The sequence below is a fragment of the Nomascus leucogenys genome, chromosome 10 (genome assembly GCF_006542625.1).
Source record: "Nomascus leucogenys isolate Asia chromosome 10, Asia_NLE_v1, whole genome shotgun sequence".
Taxonomy (NCBI): domain Eukaryota; kingdom Metazoa; phylum Chordata; class Mammalia; order Primates; family Hylobatidae; genus Nomascus; species Nomascus leucogenys.
In genome coordinates this window covers 59,768,362-59,788,170 of record NC_044390.1, presented here as the reverse complement: position 1 = coordinate 59,788,170, position 19,809 = coordinate 59,768,362, and the positions used below count along the sequence as shown (strand labels likewise).

Here is a 19,809-nt window from a genome sequence, read left to right as displayed (position 1 = left end):
GTTAATACGACAGCCCAAGCTCCCCCCTCCTGCGCTTGGATTCCCCAGTCTACTAGATGTCAACTGTGCAAGTGGTCAGCTCTGGGCACTATGCCCACCGGGTCCTGGTGGCATCTGGAGGGTACCAGGGTAGCATACCATGCCTGTTCTCTTTCCCTGCTGTGACCTGTTTGAAGGATGAGGAGCCAACAGGGGGCAGTTTGGGGCACCTGATTTCCCTGGACCATGAGCCTCGCTCCAGTACCCGATTGTGATGTGATAAAAGGCTTACGACCAGGGCAGGGGGCAGCTGCTGGGCTGCCTTGGACAACCACCAGGCAGCCAGGACAGAGAGGGGCAGAGCAAGTCAGCGTTGGCGCCCCTTCCTCAGATCCCTATCATCTTGGGAAACAGTAGCTCAGAGTTTCAGGAAGATGTTAACTTAAACGTTCAGGGTGCCCCAGTCTGTTCAGCATGGCTGAAATCCACACTCCGTATTCTTCCTTGAAGAAACTGTTATCTTTACTCAATAGCTTGGTAGCTGTAAGTATGTCACAATCCAAGCCCCTGGTTTGTTGCAGCCCTTCCTCCACGGCCAGCTCCCTGAAAGACAGAAATAAGTTGATCCAAATTGGCATCGAGATCTGTGGTTCCCTGGAGAAGCAGGAGGGATGTAGGGCAGACGGAGGAGGAGGAGCAGGGAGCGTTGGGACCTCCATCAACCCAGAGCTGGTGAAATCCAGCACAGATGAGTGTGATCTGGGGGAGCCCAGGTGGGTGATGGAAGATCTTGGCTCTAAGTCAAATCCTGCAGCCAACCAAGTTGTTCAGGAAGGCCAGGAGAAAGGGTTATTATTTTCTTGATCTTTTAAATTTGTCAAGACATGTTTTTCCTTACCATAAAACTAACCCGAAATGTACATTGCTAAGGAATTGTCAGGCCGGGCGCGGTGGCTCATGCCTGTAATCCCAACACTTTGGGAGGCCGAGGCGGGTGGATCACCAGGTCAGGAGTTCAAGACCAGCCTTGGTCAACATGGGGAAACCCCATCTCTACTAAAAATACAAAAAAAATTAGATGGGCGTGGTGGCACGTGCCTATAATCCCAGCTACTCAGGAGGCTGAGGCATGAGAATTGCTTGAACCTGGGCAGCAGAGGTTGGCAGTGAGCCAAGATTGTGTCACTGCACTCCAGCCTGGGCAACAGAGTGAGACTCTGTCTCAATAAAAAAATAAAAGAATAAAAAAATAAAAAGAAGTAATTGTCTTCATTGTAGCATAGTCTAAGGAAAAGCTGCCAGGAAAGAGAAGGAAATGAAATATCACTCCTCCTCTTCACTTGTATTGTAACATTTTAAAGAGAATTAAGGCCGGGTGTGGTGACTTATGCCTGTAATCCCAGCACTTTGGGAGGCCAAGGTGGGCAGATCCACTGAGCCAGGAGCTCGAGACCAGCTATAGTGAGATCCCCATCTCTATTTAAAAAATAATAATAAAAAATAAAGTGTTATTGGAACATGGCCGTGCTCACTTATTTGCAGATTGTAAACAGCAGCTTTTGGGCTACACCAATAGAAATGCGTAGTTTCAACAGACACCTTAAGGCCTGCAGAGGCCACAACATCTGGGTTTTTCAGAAAAAAAAGATTGCTAATCCCTGTCCTATGACATTATTTTATTTTATTTTATTTATTTATTTATTTATTTATTTATTTATTTTATTTTATTTTATTAAGACAGAGTCTTGCTCTGTCACCCAGGCTGGAGTGCAGTGGCACGATCTCAGCTCACTGCAACCTCCGCCTCCCAGGTTTAAGCGATTCTTCTGCCTCAGTCTCCTGAGTAGCTGGGATTACAGGCGCCCACCACCACGCCCGGCCAATTTTTGTATTTTTAGTAGAGACAGGGTTTCGCCATGTTGGCCAGGCTGGTCTTGAACTCCTGACCTCAGGTGATCTGCCTGCTTCGGCCTCCCAAAGTGCTGGGATTACAGGTGTGAGCCACTGTGCCCGGCCTATTTTATTTTTTGAGACAGGGTCTTGATCTGTCATCCAGACTGGAGTACAGTGGCACAGTCACAGCTCACTGCAGCCTCAACCTCATGGGCTAAAGTGATCCTCCCACTGCAGATACCTGAGTAGCTGAGACTGCAGGCACGCACTACCATGCCTGGCTATTGGCTATTTTTTTGTTGGGGGGAGGGTACAGATGAGATCTTACCAAGCTGGTCTTGAACTCCTGGGTTCAAGTCTTGGCCTTAGCCTCCCGAAGTGCTGGGATTACAGGCATGAGCCACCGCACTCACCCAGTTCTATTTGTATACAACTAACAGATTACTTTCTTTCTGGTTTCTGTTCTAAAGGTGTCTGGCATCATCCTCGTTGGCCTGGGCATTGGTGGTAAATGTGGAGGGGCCTCCCTGACGAATGTCCTCGGGCTGTCCTCCGCATACCTCCTTCACGTTGGCAACCTGTGCCTGGTGATGGGATGCATCACGGTACTGCTTGGCTGTGCCGGGTGGTATGGAGCGACCAAAGAGAGCAGAGGCATGCTCTTGTTTGTAAGTTGGATCTGCATACAGACCCCAGAACTGCCTCCCCACACATACAAATTTTTTATTGTGCGTGTTGCAAACAACTTTGCTTGGTGTCCCCTATTTTTTTTTTGAGGGGGGGACAGGATTTCACTCTGTCGCCCAGGCTGGAGTGCAGTGGTGCAATCTCGGTTCACTGCAATCTCCGCCTCCCAGGTTCAAGCGATTCTCCTGCCTCAGCCTCCCGAGTAGCTGGGACTACAGGCGCCCCTACCATGCCCTGCTAATTTTTGTATTTTTAGTAGAGACGGGATTTTGCCATGTTGGCCAGGCTGGTCTTGAACTCCTGACCTAGCGATCCGCCCGCCTCGGCCTCCCAAAGTGCTGGGATTACAAGCGTGAGCCACTGCGCCCGGTCGAATTGTTTTAAACTGGAGAGGCCAGGGTGGCCTGGGGTGGAGGGTCGGGGGAACAGAGACAACCCCTCGCCTGCAGGGTGTAAGGTCGGGAGGAGGCTGCGCAGGCTCCCAGGCCCTCTCTCCCCTGTGTGTCTTTTAGTGCATCCTGTCAATGGTTATTGTCCTCATCGTGGAAGTCACAGCTGCCACCGTGGTCCTTCTTTTCTTTCCAATTGTAAGTACAGCCCTGCTGTTCCCACGTAGCATTAGAAAGATAAAGAACCAAGGACGGTGGCTCACGCCTCTAATCCCAGCACTTTGGGAGGCTGACTCGGGTGCATCACCTGAGGTCATGAGTTTGAGACCATCCTGGCCAACATGGTGAAACCCTGTCTCTACCAAAAATACAAAAAATTAGCCAGGCGTGGTAGCATGCACTTGTAATCCAGCTACTCAGGAGGCTGAGGCAGGAGAATCGCCTGAACCCGGGAGGCAGAGGTTGCAGTGAGCCAAGATTGCACCACTGCACTCCAGCCGGGGCAACAGAATGAGACTCCATTAAAAAAAAAAAAAAAAAAAAAAGATACAGAACCAATAGAAGTCCGCCCCTCCCCGCCAGGCACCCATGACCGATTGTGGGGACCCAGTGATGGAGGGGCCCATCACATGTGCCACATTTAATGGCGTGAGAAGTTGAAATCCTCAGCCTGCCCCTCCAAGGTCTCACAAAACCTGCTGAGTTCATTTAGTTCATCTCTCTTGGGTTTGGGGCAGGAGAAGGGGAGATGATCAGAAGTGTTTGCATATTGATTGGGGTTTTGAAATGTATTCAAAATAGAGGGACAGGCAGGGCATGGTGGCTCATGCCTGTAATCCTAGCACTTTGGGAGGCCAAGGCGGGTGGATCATGAGGTCAGGAGTTCAAGACCAGCCTGACCAACATGGTGAAACCCCGTCTCTACTAAAAAAATACAAAAATTAGCTGGGCGTGGTGGTGTGCGCCTGTAATCTCAGCTACTTGGGAGGCTGAGGCGGGAGCATTGCTTGAACCCAGGAGGCGGAGGTTGTGGTGAGCTGAGATCGTGCCATTGCACTCCAGCCTAGGCAATAAGAGCGAAACTCCGTCTCAAAAAAAAAAAAAAAAAAAGAAACAAAATAGAGGGACAATTTAGCAAAATCCATCCAAATGACAAAAGCTTCAGCACTTTGACCCGGCAGTCCCATCTCTGGGAATTATCCAAGAACACACTTGCTGGTGTGCAGAATCACATTCATGCCAGGGCATGTGAAAGATTGCAAAGAGGGCCAGGTGCGGTGGCTCACGCCTATAATCCCAGCACTTTGGGAGGCTGAGGCAGGTGGATCACCTGAGGTCAGGAGTTCGAGACCAGCCTGGCCAACATGGTAAAATCCCGTCTCTACTAAAAATACAAAAAAACTAGCCGGGCCTGGTGGCACATGCCTGTAATCCTAGATATTCAGGAGGCTGAGGCAGGAGAATCGCTTGAACCCGGGAGCCGGAGGTTGCAGTGAGCTGAGATTGCACCATTGCCCTCCAACCTGGGCAACAAGAGTGAAAATCTGTCTCAAAAAAAAAAAAAAAAAAAAAAAAAAAAGGAAAGAAAAAAGAAAGATTGCAAAGAACCTAGTGAGTATGAATAAGGGTTTAGGCGAGTTAAAATACATCCACACAGTGGAATCCTGTGCATCAGGTGCAGGGAAGGAGGCGGCTCTCTGGGCACCAGATGGAATGCTCTCCAGGATAGAGTGCTGTCCTCATTGGCATCCTCCCCAGAGGCTGACCCTGAAACAAGAATTCAAAGGCATGTGGTTTATTTGGGAGGTGATCCCAGAAAACACCTGCAGGGGACATGGCAAATGAGGCAGGTAAGGGAAGACAGCCGGCAAAAGGGGATGCTGGGCACAGCATACAACATGCACCTAAGTTATTCCACTCAAGTGGAGAGGGAGCTGGGATATTGATCCACCAACTCCCACCAGCCACTGATGGAGGGCTGCTCCCAGGGGGCATGTGGGCTCAGAGGCCAGAGAATCCTCACTTGCTGGCACTAGGGAGCCAGGCCAGTAGGCACAGAACTGACAAGGGCCACAGAGGTATGGGCAGGCCACCAAGAGCCCCTGCTACTCCTGTCAAGAACAGCCAGATGCAGAAAAATGAGTGCAGCATAAACCAAGGAGGAAGAATAGTGAAAATATACTTTGCTTTGACACACATAGAAGAACATCTCTTTGGGGACACAGGAAACAGTTAACAGTCATTGGCATGGAGTGGGAGGAAACTTTTGGCTGGGAGGAAGGGGTGGGAGAGAGACTTTTCATGGTCTACCCTCCTGTGCATGTCAATTTTGAACCACGTGCCTCTATCATCGCTTTGCGAAAGGATTTTTTAAACCTTTATTTAAAAAACAGAAAATTAAATGTGCCCCTTTTGTGCAGAGAGAGATTCCGTGGAAGATGATATTCAATTCTTTAATGGAGTTACAGCCACATCGTGGGTGCAGCAGGGTGTGGGCGATTCCAAAGAGCAGATGATTCAAATTCGTGTGTGATGGGAACAGAGAGATACGCTTGGCTCCAGACCCACGCGTCTGCCTGTTTCCCTCTCTTGTGGGGGGGACACAGTAGCCTTCGTGTGTCTTCCTCTCGCACAGGCCCATGCGCTGAGGGTAGGAAAAATGAAGGCAGCACGAGGGACGCTCCCACCTCCCACTCTATCCTCAAGAACCTCGGCCAATGAACGGGCCACTCTTGCTAGTTGGGGTACTGATCGCTTCCTGTCCTGTCTGTGAGGTTCGAGATGTGGCCTTGGAACACACCTTCGTGACCCTGAGGAAGAATTACAGAGGTTACAACGAGCCAGACGACTATTCTACACAGTGGAACTTGGTCATGGAGAAGGTGAGGCTCACTTAAAAAAAATAATTGTGGTAAAAGGTACACAACATGGGCGGGCGCAGTGGCTCACACCTGTAATCCCAGCACTTTGGGAGGCCGAGGTGGGAGCATCGCTTGAGGCCAGGAGTGTGAGACCAGCCAAGCCAACATGGTGAAACCCCGTCTCTACTAAAGATACAAAAATTACCTCCGTGTGGTGGCAGGCATCTGTAGTCTCAGCTACTCAGGAGGCTGAGGTGGGAGAATCGCTCAAACCCAGGAGGTGGAGGTTGCAGTGAGTTGAGATTGCACCACTGCATCCCAGCCTGGGTGACAGAGGGAGGCTCTGTTAAAAAAAAAAAAAAAATAGCCAGTCACAGTGGCACATGCTTGTGGACCCAGCTACTCAGGAGGCTGAGGTGGGAGGATCACTTGAGTCCAGGAAGTCAAGGCTGCAGCGAACTATGATGGTGCCACTGCACTCCAGCCTGGGTGACAGAGCAAGACTGTTTCAAAAAAGAGAAAAGATTTTAAAAAAGATACACAACATGAAAAGTATCGTTTAACATTTTTTTTTTTGAGTTGGAGTCTCATTCTGTCACCTAGGCTGGAGTGCAGTGGTGCAATCTCAGCTCACTGCAACCTCCACCTCCCGGGTTCAAGCAATTCTCCTGTCTTAGCCTCCCAAGTAGCTGGGATTAGAGGCACCCATCACCATGCCTGGCTAATTTTTGTATTTTTAGTAGAGACAGGGTTTCTCCATATGGGTCAGGCTGGTCTCGAACTCCTGACCTCAGGTGATCCACCCGCCTTGGCATCCCAAAGTTCTGGGATTATAGGCGTGAGCCACCGTGCCCGGCCCCATTTAACAATTTTGAAGTGCGCAGTTCAGCGGCATTAAGCACGTTCATATTGTTGTGCAACCATCACCACCATCTCCAGAACTTATCTTCCCAAACTAAAACTCTGTCCCACGAAACGCTCACTCCACATTCTACCTCCCCAAGCCCCTGGCACCCACCATGCTCCTGTCTGTCTATATGAATCTGACATCTCTAGGGACCTCCTAGGAGTGAAATCAGGCAGTGTGTGTCTTTACTAAAAATACAAACATTAGCCAGGCATGGTGGCGCGTGCCTGTAATCCCAGCTACTCGGGAGGCTGAGGTAGGAGAATCGCTTGAATCCGGGAGGCGGAGGCTGCAGTGAGCCAGGATCATGCCACTACATTGCAGCCTGGGCGACAGAGTGAGGCGCCATCTCAAAAAAAAAAAAAATAAAAGGATTTGCTAGATTCTATGGCAATTCTACTTTATATATATATATATACGCATATATATACGTATATACATATGTATATATACACATACATATTTTTGAGACAGGATCTCACTCTGTTGCCCAGGCTGGAGTGCAGTAGGGAGATCATGGCTCACTGCAACCTCTGCCTCCCAGGCTGAAGCAACCTTCCCACCTCAGCCTCTTGAGTAGCTGGAACTACAGGTTCGTGCCACCATGCCTGGCTAATTTTTTTTTTTTTTTTTTGTAGAGATGGGGTTTCACCATGTTGCTCAGGTTGATCTTAAAAACTCCTGGCCTCAAGCGATCCTCGTAACTCAGCCTCCCAAAGTGCTGGGATTACAGGGGTAGCAGCCACACTGGCCTATGTTAAATTTTTTGAGGAACTGCCAGACTCCTTTCCACAGTGGCTGCATCATTTTCCATTCCCATCAGCAATGCAGGAGTCTAATTTCTCCACGTCCTTGACACCTGTCATTTTCTGGGTTTTTTTTTTTTTTTTTTTTGAGGTGGAGTCTCACTCTGTCACCCAGGCTGGAGTACAGTGGTGCAATCTTGGCTCACTGCAACCTCTGCCTCCTGGGTTCAAGTGATTCTCCTGCCTTAGCCTCCCAGGTAGCTGGAATTACAGGCGTGCACCACCGTACCTGGCTAATTTTTGTATTTCTAGTAGAGACAGGACTTCACCATGTTGGCCAGGCTGGTCTCGAATTTTTGACCTGAAGTGATCCACCCACCTTGACCTCCCAAAGTGCTGGGATTACAGGTGTGAGCCACCATGCACGGCCAATTTTCTGTTATTTTGATCATCGCCATCCTAATGAGTGTGAGGTGGTGAGACTCCCATCTTGATTCTTGGCATTTAAGGAGCAAGACTGGCCTTTAAGTGTTATTTAAGCTTTTGAGACAGGTGGTTGAGGCGAGGCAGGGAGGGTTCAAAGCAGGGAAAGCCATTGCCTGTCTCCAGGAGCATTTCACACCTGAGTTGTAGGTCCAGGAGCTGCTGTGGGTTGACGGCCAGGCTTTGAAAGGAACATGTGATAGGGAACAATTTATTTATGTACTTAAGACAGAGTCGTACTCCCAAAACTCAGGCTGGAGTTCAGTGGTGCAATCTCGGTTCACTGCAGGTGCAACTTCCCAAGCTCAGGTGATTCTTGTACCTCAGCCTCCCGAGTAGCTGGGACTACAGGTGCGCACAACCACACTCAGCTAATTTTTAAAATTTTTATTTTTATTTATTTATTTTTTTTGAGATGGAGTCTCGCTCTGTCGCCCAGACTGGAGTGCAGTGGCGTGACCTCGGCTCACTGCAAGCTCCGCCTCCCGGGTTCATGCCATTCTCCTGCCTCAGGCTCCCGAGTAGCTGGGACCACAGGTGCCTGCCATCACGCCCGGCTAATTTTTTGTATTTTTAGTAGAGACAGGGTTTCACCATGTTAGCCAGGATGGTCTCGATCTCCTGACCTCGTGATCCGCCCGCCTCAGCCTCCCAAAGTGCTGGGATTACAGGTGTGAGCCACTGCGCCCAGCCTAAAAGTTTTAGTAGAGACCTTTCAGCATGTTGCCCAGGCCCGCCTCGGCCTCCCAAAGTGCTAGGATTACAGCTGTGAGCCACCACGCCCAGTCCTATTTATTAAAAAAAAAAAGTTTTGCTCGCTATGTTGCCCAGGCTGGTCTTGAACTCCTCGCCTGAAGTGATCTTCCCGAATTGGCCTCTCAAAGTGTTGGGATTATAGGCATGAGTCACTGCAACTGGCTGATGCCTTTCTGCATGCTGCTTTTGGCTTCTCAAGCTTGTGATGGTACAGAATGTCTCTCTTTCATTCATTCATACAGTCCTCCCACTAATATTTATTGAGCACCTGCTATGAGTCAGGCACTCTTTAGGGTTTTTGTTAGGGCACAAAAAAATCCTTGTTGGTGCTGGGCGCAGTGGCTCATGCCTGCAATCCCAGCACTTTGGGAGGCTGAGGCAGGTGGATCATCTGAGGTCAGCAGTTCAAGACCAGCCTGGCCAACATAGCGAAACCCCGTCTCTACTAAAAATACAAAAATTAGCCGGGCATGGTGGTGCATGCCTGTAATCCCAGCTACTCAGGAGGCTGAGGTAGGAGAATCGCTTGAACCCATGAGGTGGAGGTTGCAGAGAGCCAAGATCGCGACATTGCACTCCAGCCTGGGCAACAGACAGAGACTCCGTCTCAAAAAAAAATAAATACATAAAAATAAAATCCTTGTAGGGCCAGGCGCAGTGGCTCACATCTGTAATCCTACCACTTTGGGAGGCTGAGACGGGTGGATCGCTTGAGGTTAAGAGTTTGAGACCAGCCCAGGCAACACAGCAAGACCTATCTCTACAATAGATAAAAAATGTAGCCAGGCGTGATGGCCTGCATCTGTAGTCTCAGCTACTCAGGAGGCAGAGGTGGGAGAACCGCTTGAGCCTGGAAGATTGAGGTTGCAGTAAGCTATGATCTCAGCACTGCACTTCAAACTCGTTCTTCCATTACTAACATGTGAGTGGAGAGACGGGCAAGAAACCAATAACTAAACATTGGTATCAGGGTCATAACGGCTGTGAATAAAAACAAGGCAGGGCCGGGCATGGTAGCTCACGCCTGTAATCCCAGCACTTTGGGAGGACGAGGAGGGTGGATCACCTGAGGTCAGGAGTTCGAGACCAGCCTGGCCAACATGGCAAAACCCCGTCTCTACTGAAAACACAAAAATTAGCCAAGTGGGGGTGGGGGACGTGTGCCTATAATCCCAGCTACTCGGGAGGCTGAGGCAGGAGAATCTCTGAAGAGTTCAGCTTTTTTTCTTTTTAGAGACAGGGTCTTGCTCTGTTGTCCAGGCTGGAGTGCAGTGGTGTGATCATAGCTCACTGCAGCCTTGATCTCCTGGGCTCAAGCGATCCTCCAGCCTGAGCCTCCTGAGTAGCTGGGACTACCGGCATCTGTCACTATGCCTGGCTAATTTTTAAATTTTTTTGCCGAGATGGGGTCTCACCCTGTTGCCCAGGCTAGGAGTTCAGCTTTTACTCTGAGTGAGATGGGAGCCAGGGAGGGTTCTGAGCTGTGATGGGGTGTTTGTAAGAGGATGTTTCGCACAGTCTCTGGAATATTGTGACCATACTAGACAGTAGCCATGGTAACCATGATTTCTGATGTTTTTATTATTTTATTATTTGAAAGGGACTCTCCAAGTATTTCTTCTTCTCTCTATAGCTGAAGTGCTGTGGGGTGAATAACTACACAGATTTTTCTGGCTCTTCCTTTGAAATGACAACAGGCCACACCTACCCCAGAGGTTGCTGTAAATCCATCGGAACTGTGGCCTGTGACGGACGCAATGTGTCTACAAACGTCATCCACCAGAAGGTAACTGGAGATTTTGTGTGTTGACTTGACAGACCCCTGAGGGCTAATGACTTTATTTTTATTTTTATCTTATTTTGAGACAGAGTTTCACTCTTGTTGCCCAGGCTGGAGTGCAATGGTGCAATCTCGGCTCACTGCAAGCTCTGCCTTCCAGGTTCATGCCATTCTCCTGCCTCAGCCTCCCAAGTAGCTGGGACTACAGGTGCCCGCCACCACGCCCAGCTAATTTTTTTGTATTTTTTTAGTAGAGACGGGGTTTCACCGTGTTAGCCAGGATGGTCTCGATCTCCTGACCTCGTGAACCATCTGCCTCGGCCTCCCAAAGTGCTGGGATTACAGGCGTAAGCCACCGCACCTGGCCTAATTTTTGCATTTTTAGTAGAAACGGGGTTTTACCATGTTGGTCAGGCTGGTCTCGAACTCCTGACCTCAGGTGATCCTTCCACCTGAGCCTCCCAAAGTGCTAGGATTACAGGCATGAGCCACCCTGCCCGGCCAAAAAACATTTTTTGTATTAGCTGAGTGTGGTGACACATGCCTAAGTCCCAGCTATTCTGGTAGTTGAGGTGACAGGATCACTTAAGTCCAGTAGTTCAAGACCAGCCTTGGCAACATAGCAAAATGCCGTTTTTACAAAAAATTTACAAATCAGCTGGGCATAGTGGCATGAACCTGTAGTCCCAGCTAACTGGGAGGCTGAGGCAGGAGGATTGATTGAGCCCAGGAGGTCAAGGCTGCAGTGAGAAATGATTGTGCCGCTGCACTCCAGCCTGGGCCACAGAGCAAGACCCCTCTCTAAAATAGAAAAAAAAAAAAAAAGAAGAAAGATGAATCATTCATCCCTTCATTTGCACTGAATGACTCATGCAAGGAAATAGGCCCTGTGGAAAATCAGCCAGGTTGAGTCCCAGGCAGGGGCCTCAGAGACAGACACAGGCCCGACATTGGCCAGACACTGGCCTACTAGGCCCTGCACAACCTGCCTGTCACCTCCTAACCTTTCCCCGTTGCTCACTCTGTTCCAGCACACTGGCCTCCTCACTACTGCTCAGAAACACCAGGCACATGCCTGCCTCACCACCTTTGCACAGGCTGTTCCCTCTGCCTGGAATGCTGTTCCTTCACATGTCTTCCTACCTCTCAAGTCTTTACTCATCTGGTGCTTTCTCCATGAGGCTGTTCTGACTTCCCATCTATAAAAGGATCTCTCATCCCAACGATCATGCTCTGTCTTCATATCCTGTTTCTGTGTCTTTCCAGCATTTATCACCACTTTACAGTATTATCACTAAGCTTGCCATTAGCTGTTCTCCCCACTCAAATGTCAGCCCCATGAGGGCAGGAATTTTGTCTGTTTTATACATTGCTGGGTTGCCACTGTCCAATTCAGTTCCAGGCACTTAAATACCTATTATATGGCCGAGTGTGATGGCTCATGACTGTAATCCCAGCATTTTAGCAGGCCAAGGCAGGAGGATCACTTGAGGCCAGGAGTTCAAGACCAGCCTGAACAACATAGCAAGACCCCCATCTTCATAAAAAATTTACAGATTAACTGGGTGTGCTGTTGCGCACCTGTAATTTCAGCTGCTTGGGAGGCTGACGCAGGAGGATTGCTTGAGCCCAGGAGTTCGAGGCTGCAGTGAGCTATGGTCATGCCACTGCATCCAGTCTGAGTGACAGGACAAGACCTGATCTAAGAAAAAAAAAACCTATTACGTGAAAGGGGGCACAGAACAGTGATAACAGCAAGTTCAATGTGGCCCAAGCCTCCAGAGGTGAGATGTGCCAGGGGCCTAGAAGAGAGAGCAACTCTGGAAGTGCAGAAAGGAGGCCAGGTGTGGTGGCTCATGCCTGTAATCCCAGCACTTTGGGAGGCTGAGGTGCGTGGATCACCTGAGGTCAGGAGTTCACCAACATGGTGAAACCCCCATCTTTACTAAAAATACAAAAATTAGCCGGGCGTGGTGGTGGGAGCCTGTAACCCCAGCTACTTGGGAGGCTGAGGCAGAAGAATTGCTTGAACCTGGGAGGTGGAGGTTGCGGTGAGCCAAGATTGCACCACTGCACTCCAGCCTGGGCAACAAGAGCCAAACTCCGTCTCAAAAAAAAAAAACAAAAAAAAAAAACGTGCAGGAAAGAGAGAGGAGGCCCTGCCAATGCACTTTGCCTGGTCTCCCAATATCTCTGAGCCTCAGTTTCCTCATCTGTAAAATGGAGGAAAGAAGAGTACCCAAATCATGGGGTTATAATGAGAAATGAGTAAGAAAATAAGTGGACCGAGAAGCCACTGAATATATATGTCAGCTCTTCTGTTCATATGTAAAGAACACTTAAAAATAACTAACAGTTATTGAATGCTGGCTGCATGTCAGGCCACTGCAATGTACTTCATGCAGATTCCTTCTTCTATACTTATGTATTTATTTAGAGACGGGTTCTTGCTCTGTCACCCAGGCTGGAGTACAGTGGTGCAAACATGGCTCACTGCAGCCTTGACCTCAGAGGCTCAAATGATCCTCCCGTCTCAGCCTCCCAAGTATCTGGGACTATAGGCACATACCACAACACCAGCTAATTTTTGTATTTTTTGTAGAGACGGGGTTTCGCTATGTCGTCCAGGCCAATCTCGAGCTCCTGGGCTCGGGGAATCTGCCAGCCTCGGCCTCTCAGAGTTCTGGGATTACAGGCATGAGCCATCGTGCCTGGCCTTATTTATTATTTATTTAGAGACAGACTCTCACTCTGTCGACAGGCTGGAATGCAGTGGCACAATCTCGGCTCACTACAACCTCCGATTCCCTGGTTCAAGTGATTCTGCTGCCTCAGCCTCCCGAGTAGCTGGGATTACAGGCAACGCCACCGTGCCTGGCTATATTTTTGTATTTTTAGTAGAGACGGGGTTTCACCATGTTGGCCAGTATGGTCTTGATCTCCTGACCTCGTTATCCGCCTGCCTCCACTTCCCAAAGTGCTGGGATTATAGGCATGAGCCACCATGCCCAGCCTATTTATTTTTGAGACAGGGTGTTGCTCTGTCCCCTGGGCTGGAGTGCAGTGGCATGATCATGGCTCACTGAAGTCCCGACTGGCTGAGCTCAAGTGATCCTCCTGCCCCAATCTCCTAAGTAGCTGGGACTACAGCTGTACACCAGGCTAATATTTACATTTTTTATAGAGAGGGAGTCTCACTATGTTGCCCAGACTGGTCTTGAACTCTTGGGCTCAAGTGATCCTCCCATCTTGGCTTCCCAAAGTGCTGGGATTATAGACATGAGTTACCATGCCTGGCCTTTGATTCTTTTACTCCTCACAAAATTCTTATAAGGCAGATCCAGTGGGTGCCATTTATAGATGGGAAAATGGAGATACAGAGAGGTATAGCGACTTCTCCAAGGTCACACAGCTAGTAATAATTGAGGATGTCCAACCACACTTAACTGCCACACTGGAACATTAGCACAGACAAGTAGAAGGGAATCAGTGGTATGTTCTGTTGGGGGAATGAGGAGGACAGGGAAGATGCTAGGGTGGCGGGGGGCAGGTGGCAGTCAAATGAGATGGAGGGAAGGCCCTCACGGCTCTCTCTCCCCTTCTCCTCAAAGAATCTGAGAGGCGTCTGGGTGGCCTAATGAGTTGGGGTTGATGGGGACTTGCAATCCATGAGCCGCTGACCAGCTCCTGCTTGTTTTGGTGTTTGTTTCCTCAGGGCTGTTTCCATAAACTCCTAAAAATCACCAAGACTCAGAGCTTAACCCTGAGTGGGGGCTCTCTAGGAGCTGCAGTGATACAGGTAAGACCCAGCCTCCCTAGGGCATATTGAGCTGTTTTATTAAGCACCTACTGTATGCCAAACACTGTTCTGGTCACTGGGACACAGCAGTGAACAAAATACAAAACAAAACAAAACAAAAAAATAGAAAAGAAATAAACTCAACAAAGAAGAGCAAACTAAACCCAAATCAAGCGGAAGGAAGATACTAAAGATTATGGTGAAAATAATGAAATGGAGAAAATCAATAAAACCAAAATTTGATTCTTTGAAAAGATAAAACAAGTCGGGCATAATGGCTCAGCCTGTAATTCCAGCACTTTGGGAGGCTGAGGCAGGAGGACTGCTTGAGCCCAGGAGTTCGAAATCAGCCTGGGCAACATAGTGAGACTCCCCATCTCTACAAAAACAAAAATAAGAAAATTATCCAGGTGTGGTGGCAGATGCTTGTAGTCCCAGCTACTTGGGGGGCTGAGGCAGGGGGATCACTTGAGCCTGGGATATCAAGGCTAGTGAGGCATGATTGTGTCACTGCACTCCATCCTGAGTGACAGAGTGAGATCATGTCACAAAAAAAAGATAAAATTGACAGAGCTTTAGTAGACTGAAGGGGAAAAAAGAGAAAGATTACTCAAATTAGCAAAATTAGGAATGAAAGAGAGACATCACTACTGACCTTACAGAAATAAAGCAACTATAAGGAAAAAGCGTGAACCTGTATGCCAATAAATTAGCTAACATAGATGAAATAGACAAATTCCTAGATAAACACAAACTACCAAAACTGACTCAAGAAGAAATAGAATATCTAAATAGATCTACAACAAGTAATGAGATTAAATTAGTAACCAAAAAACTTCCCACAAAGAAAAGATCAGGCCCAGATATCCTCACTGGAAATATTACCAAACTTTTAGAGAAGAATTAACACCATTGTTTCACCTGCAAACTCTGCCAATAAAAAGGAGGAAGACATATTTCCCAGTTTATTCTATGATGCCAATACAAGATATTGCAATGACATAAGAAAGAAACTACAAGGCCGGGCGTGGTAGCTCATGCCTGTAATCCCAGAACTTTGGGAGGCTGAGGCAGGTGGCTCACGAGGTCAAGAGTTCGAGACCAGCCTGACCAACATGGTGAAACCCTGTCTCTACTAAAAATAAAAAAATTAGCTGGGCGTAGTGATGCACACCTGTAACCTCAGCTACTTGGGAGGCTGAGGCAGGAGAATCGCTTGAATCTGGGAGGTGGAGTTTACAGTGAGCTGAGATTGCACCACTGCACTCCAGCCTTGGTGACAGAGCAAGACTCCATCTCAAAAAAAAAAAAAAATTATATCTTAATAAAAAGACAAGTAACCCAACTAAAATGGACAAAGGATTCAAATAGAGATTTTATCCAAAGAAGGCATACAGATGGCCAATAATCACATAAAAAATGCTCTACCACCATCATTCATTAGGGAAATGCAAATAAAAAACGCTTTATTCTCACTAGGATGGCTAAAGACAATAGCAAGTGTTGTCAAGGATGTAGAGCTATTTGAACCCTTATACATTGTTGGTGAGATTGTAAAATGGTGAAGCCACTTCCTAAAATGTTAAACATAGAATTATTATTTGTCCCAGCAATTTCTCTATGTTTATAATCCAAGATAATTGAAGATATGTATTCATACAAAAACCTTTACATAAATGCTCATAGCAGGATTATTCATAATAATCAAAAAGTAGATAAAACCCAAATGTACATCAAGTGATGAATGGATAAAGAAAATGCATATCCATTCAATAAAATATTATTCAACAACAAAAACTTATTGATATATGCTAATGTGGATGAACCATATCAACATCATGCTAAGTGTAAGAAGCCAGTCACGATATTTTATGATTCCATTATACAAAATGTTCAGAATAGGCAAGTCCATAGAAATAAAAGGTAGTTAGTGATTGCCAGTGACCAGAGGGTACAGGAAGAATGGGGAGTAACTGATAATAGGTATGGCGTTTCTGTGGTTCATGATGAAAACCTTCTCAAGTTATATAGTAGTGATGGTGGCCCAACTCTGAATATACTAAAAACCATTGAACTGTCTACTTTAGAAAGGTAACGTGTATAGTCTATCAATTATATCTCAATGTTATTTAATAAAAAGTTCTCCATGTCCCTGATTGCCCGAGAAATTTCTCCTACATGCTTTCCCCACATTGACTACCAACACGGTAGTGTCTTTTCTGCAAATCGCCACTAACCGAGACAAGGCTGTATCTTACCAGTCTGGGATATTTATTTCTTTGGGGTAATTTTTTTTTTTTTTTTTTTTTTGAGACGGAGTCTCACTCTGTCACCCAGGCTGGAGTGCAGTGGCGCGATCTCGGCTCACTGCAAGCTCCGCCTCCCGGGTTCACGCCATTCTCCTGCCTCAGCCTCTCCGAGTAGCTGGGACTACAGGCGCCCGCCACCACGCCCGGCTAATTTTTTTTGTATTTTTAGTAGAGACGGGGTTTCACCATGGTCTCGATCTCCTGACCTCGTGATCCGCCCGCCTCGGCCTCCCAAAGTGCTGGGATTACAAGCGTGAGCCACCGCGCCCGGCCTGGGGTAATTTTTTTCATTGTACAAATTTATAATATTGAATATGTACTTGTGAACTATACAACAACTTCCTCCCCAAGGATCCCAGCAGGAAACAGCATTCAGCCCCCAGATGGTCCATTCAAGAGGTTTTCAGGGGCCTCCTTGCAGAGGGGTGACAGGGTTCAGTGAAATGAGGCGCCCAGGAGCGAAAGACATGGGGAACTTATTTCTCCTAGGCCTGAAGGCTCTAGAAAGGGCGTGAAGAGGGTAGGAGCCCAGAAGGAGGGGAAGAAAAGAGGGAGGAAGTGGGGAAGGAATACCCTACCATTCTCTCCTCCCGCTCACCCGTCTTCTCCCGGTGCTTCCTATTGGCCAAGCCTAACCAGAAGTTATGTGGCAGTGGAGTCTGAGGAATATGGTCAGTAGGGCTCCAGGGAGGGCCGAAGTGGAGAGGATGGGCCAGGCGCGGTAGTTCACGCCTGTAATCCCAGCACTTTGGGAGGCCGAGGCGAATGGATCACTTGAGGTCAGGAGTTTGAGACCAGCCTGACCAACACGGTGAAACCCCATCTCTACTAAAAATACAAAAATTAGCCGAGTGTGTTGCCGGGCGCCTGTAATTCCAGCTCCTCGGGAGGCTGAGGCAGGAGAATTGCTTGAACCTGGGAGGTGGAGGTTGCAATGAGCCAAGATAGTGCCACAGCACTCCAACCTGGGCAACAGAGTGAGACTCCTTCTCAAAAAATAAATAAATAAATAAATAATAATAATAATAATAATAATAGGCTGGGCGCGGTGGCTCACGCCTGTAATCCCAGCACTTTGGGAGGCCAAGGCAGGCGGATCACGAGGTCAGGAGGTCGAGACCATCCTGGCTAACACGGTGAAACCCCGTCTGTACTAAAATACAAAAAATTAGCCGGGCGTGGTGGCAGGCGCCTGTAGTCCCAGCTACTCGGGAGGCTGAGGCAGGAGAATGGCGTGAACCTGGGAGGCGGAGCTTGCAGTGAGCTGAGATCCGCCACTGCACTCCAGCCTGGGCGACAGAGCGAGACTTCGTCTCAAAAAATAAATAAATAAAAAAAATAATAATAATAAATAAAAAATAGGTGGAGACGAATGCACTGTCACCACGGTGGCTCCAACTTAGCCCAGGTGGTTCTTCAGCCATCTGTAAAACCCTGCCCCTCACCTTTCTGGAACAGGATGCTCCCCTTGCCCCCGTAACTCCAGTATGATTCTGGTTTGGAGGTCTCTAGCATTGGATCCATGTTTCTTTCTTCACCCATTTCAGTTGCCAGGAATTCTTGCCACTTTGCTGCTGTTTATCAAGCTGGGCTGACACCCAGGCCTGGAGAAGATGAGACACCTGGGCCCATCTGGCTGCTGGAGATTCAGTCTCAGTTTTATTTCTCTGTGGCACTCACTGCTTCTGGAGGGAAAGATTGTTAATAAAAGATTTGGGAAACCCCTGTCCAGCCTGACTCCTTTCTCCTTACTTTCATTTTTGGCAATGATTTTACCTCAAAATGCCTGAATGGGAGGCTATGTCCTTTCTCATACAACTTTCCTGTTTTGTAAATTATTCTTGGTGTGTGTGTGTGTGTGTGTGTGTGTGTGTGTGTGTGTGTGGTTTTTTTTTTCTTTCTTTGAGAGAGTCTTGCTGTGTCGCCAGGCTGGAGTGCAATGGCACAATCTCGGCTCACTGCAACCTCCAACTCTGGGGTTCAAGCGAGTCTCCTGCCTCAGTCTCCTGAGTAGCTGGGAATACAGGCACTCGCTACCACCCCCCACTAATTTTTTGTATGTTTAGTAGAGATGGGGTTTCACCATGTTGGCCAGGCTGGTCTTGAACTCCTGAGTTCAGGTGATCCACTGCCTCGGCCTCCCAAAGTGCTGGGATTACAGGCATAAGCCACTGCACCCAGCCAGCTTTGTAAATTATTCTGTGAAACATCTAGAACTTTCACAAAAGCCAAGAACATCCATGCCAAAGAAACATACACATCACCCAGGTTCAACAATGCAAAGATTGACATATTTGCTTTATCAATCCCCTTTTTACCCTTGATAAAGTATTTTTTCTTTTTTTTTAAATTGACAAGTCATAATTGTATATATTTATAGGGTACAATGTGATGTTTTGATATATGCATACAATGTGGAATGATTAAATCAAGCTAATGAACATATCTATCAGCTCACTTACCATTTTTTTGTGGTGATACATCTGTAATCCCAGCACTTTGGGAGACCGAGGTAGGAGGGTCACTTGAGCCCAGGAGTTTGAGACCAGCCTGGGCAATATAGCAAGACACCCCTCCCCCGCTTTTTTTTTTTTAAAATGGAGTCTTGTTCTGTTGCCCAGGCTGGAGTGCAGTGGTGTGATCTTGGCTTATTGCAACCTCCTCACATTCTGGGTTCAAGCAATTCTCCTGCCTCAGGCTCCCATGTAGCTGGGATTACAGGCACCTGCCACCATGCCCGGCTAATTTTTTGTATTTTTAGTAGAAATGGGGTTTCACCAGGCTGGTCTCAAACTCCTGACCTCAAGTGATCCGCCTGTCTCGGCCTCCCAAAGCGCTGGGATTATAGGCATGAGCCACTGCGCCTGGCCTGACTCCATCTCTACAAGATAACAACAAAACCCTCCAAAAAACAAACCCCAGACAATGTCATTTCTTCGCTTTATATTTCAGTACACATCTCTAATAATGTGTTCATTTGCGTTCACAACCAGAACACCATTATCACATCTTGGATAATTAACATTGCTTGTTTGGCATCCCTTAATACCTAGGACATTGTTGAGTTTTCCTAATTGGCTCAAAACTTTTTTTAAAGGCCGGGAGCGGTGGCTCATGCCTGTAATCCCAGTACTTTGAGAGGCTGAGGCAGGCGGATCACGAGCTCAGGAGATCGAGACCATCCTGGCTAACACAGTGAAACCCTGTCTCTACTAAAAAT

The 19,809-nt window shown here is 47.8% G+C and overlaps 1 protein-coding gene across 3 annotated transcripts in view; it reads left to right on the top strand.

Annotated features, from left to right (window-relative positions):
• Positions 1-315: 315 nt before the first annotated feature.
• The window catches only part of TSPAN16 (tetraspanin 16), a 28,135-nt gene continuing 8,641 nt past the window's right edge, over positions 316-19,809 (top strand). The window contains exons 1-7 of one of the 3 annotated variants that reach the window (XM_030820804.1): positions 316-522; positions 2,343-2,540; positions 3,072-3,146; positions 5,723-5,830; positions 10,335-10,487; positions 14,197-14,280; positions 18,137-18,314. In XM_030820804.1, coding sequence (XP_030676664.1) covers positions 454-522; positions 2,343-2,540; positions 3,072-3,146; positions 5,723-5,830; positions 10,335-10,487; positions 14,197-14,280; positions 18,137-18,184 — 735 coding nt within the window. In that variant the 5' untranslated portion in view covers positions 316-453 and the 3' untranslated portion in view covers positions 18,185-18,314. Of the gene's footprint in view, positions 523-2,342; positions 2,541-3,071; positions 3,147-5,722; positions 5,831-10,334; positions 10,488-14,196; positions 14,281-18,136; positions 18,315-19,809 lie in introns of those variants that run through there. The other 2 variants (XM_030820803.1, XM_030820806.1) reach the window with 2 other exon arrangements.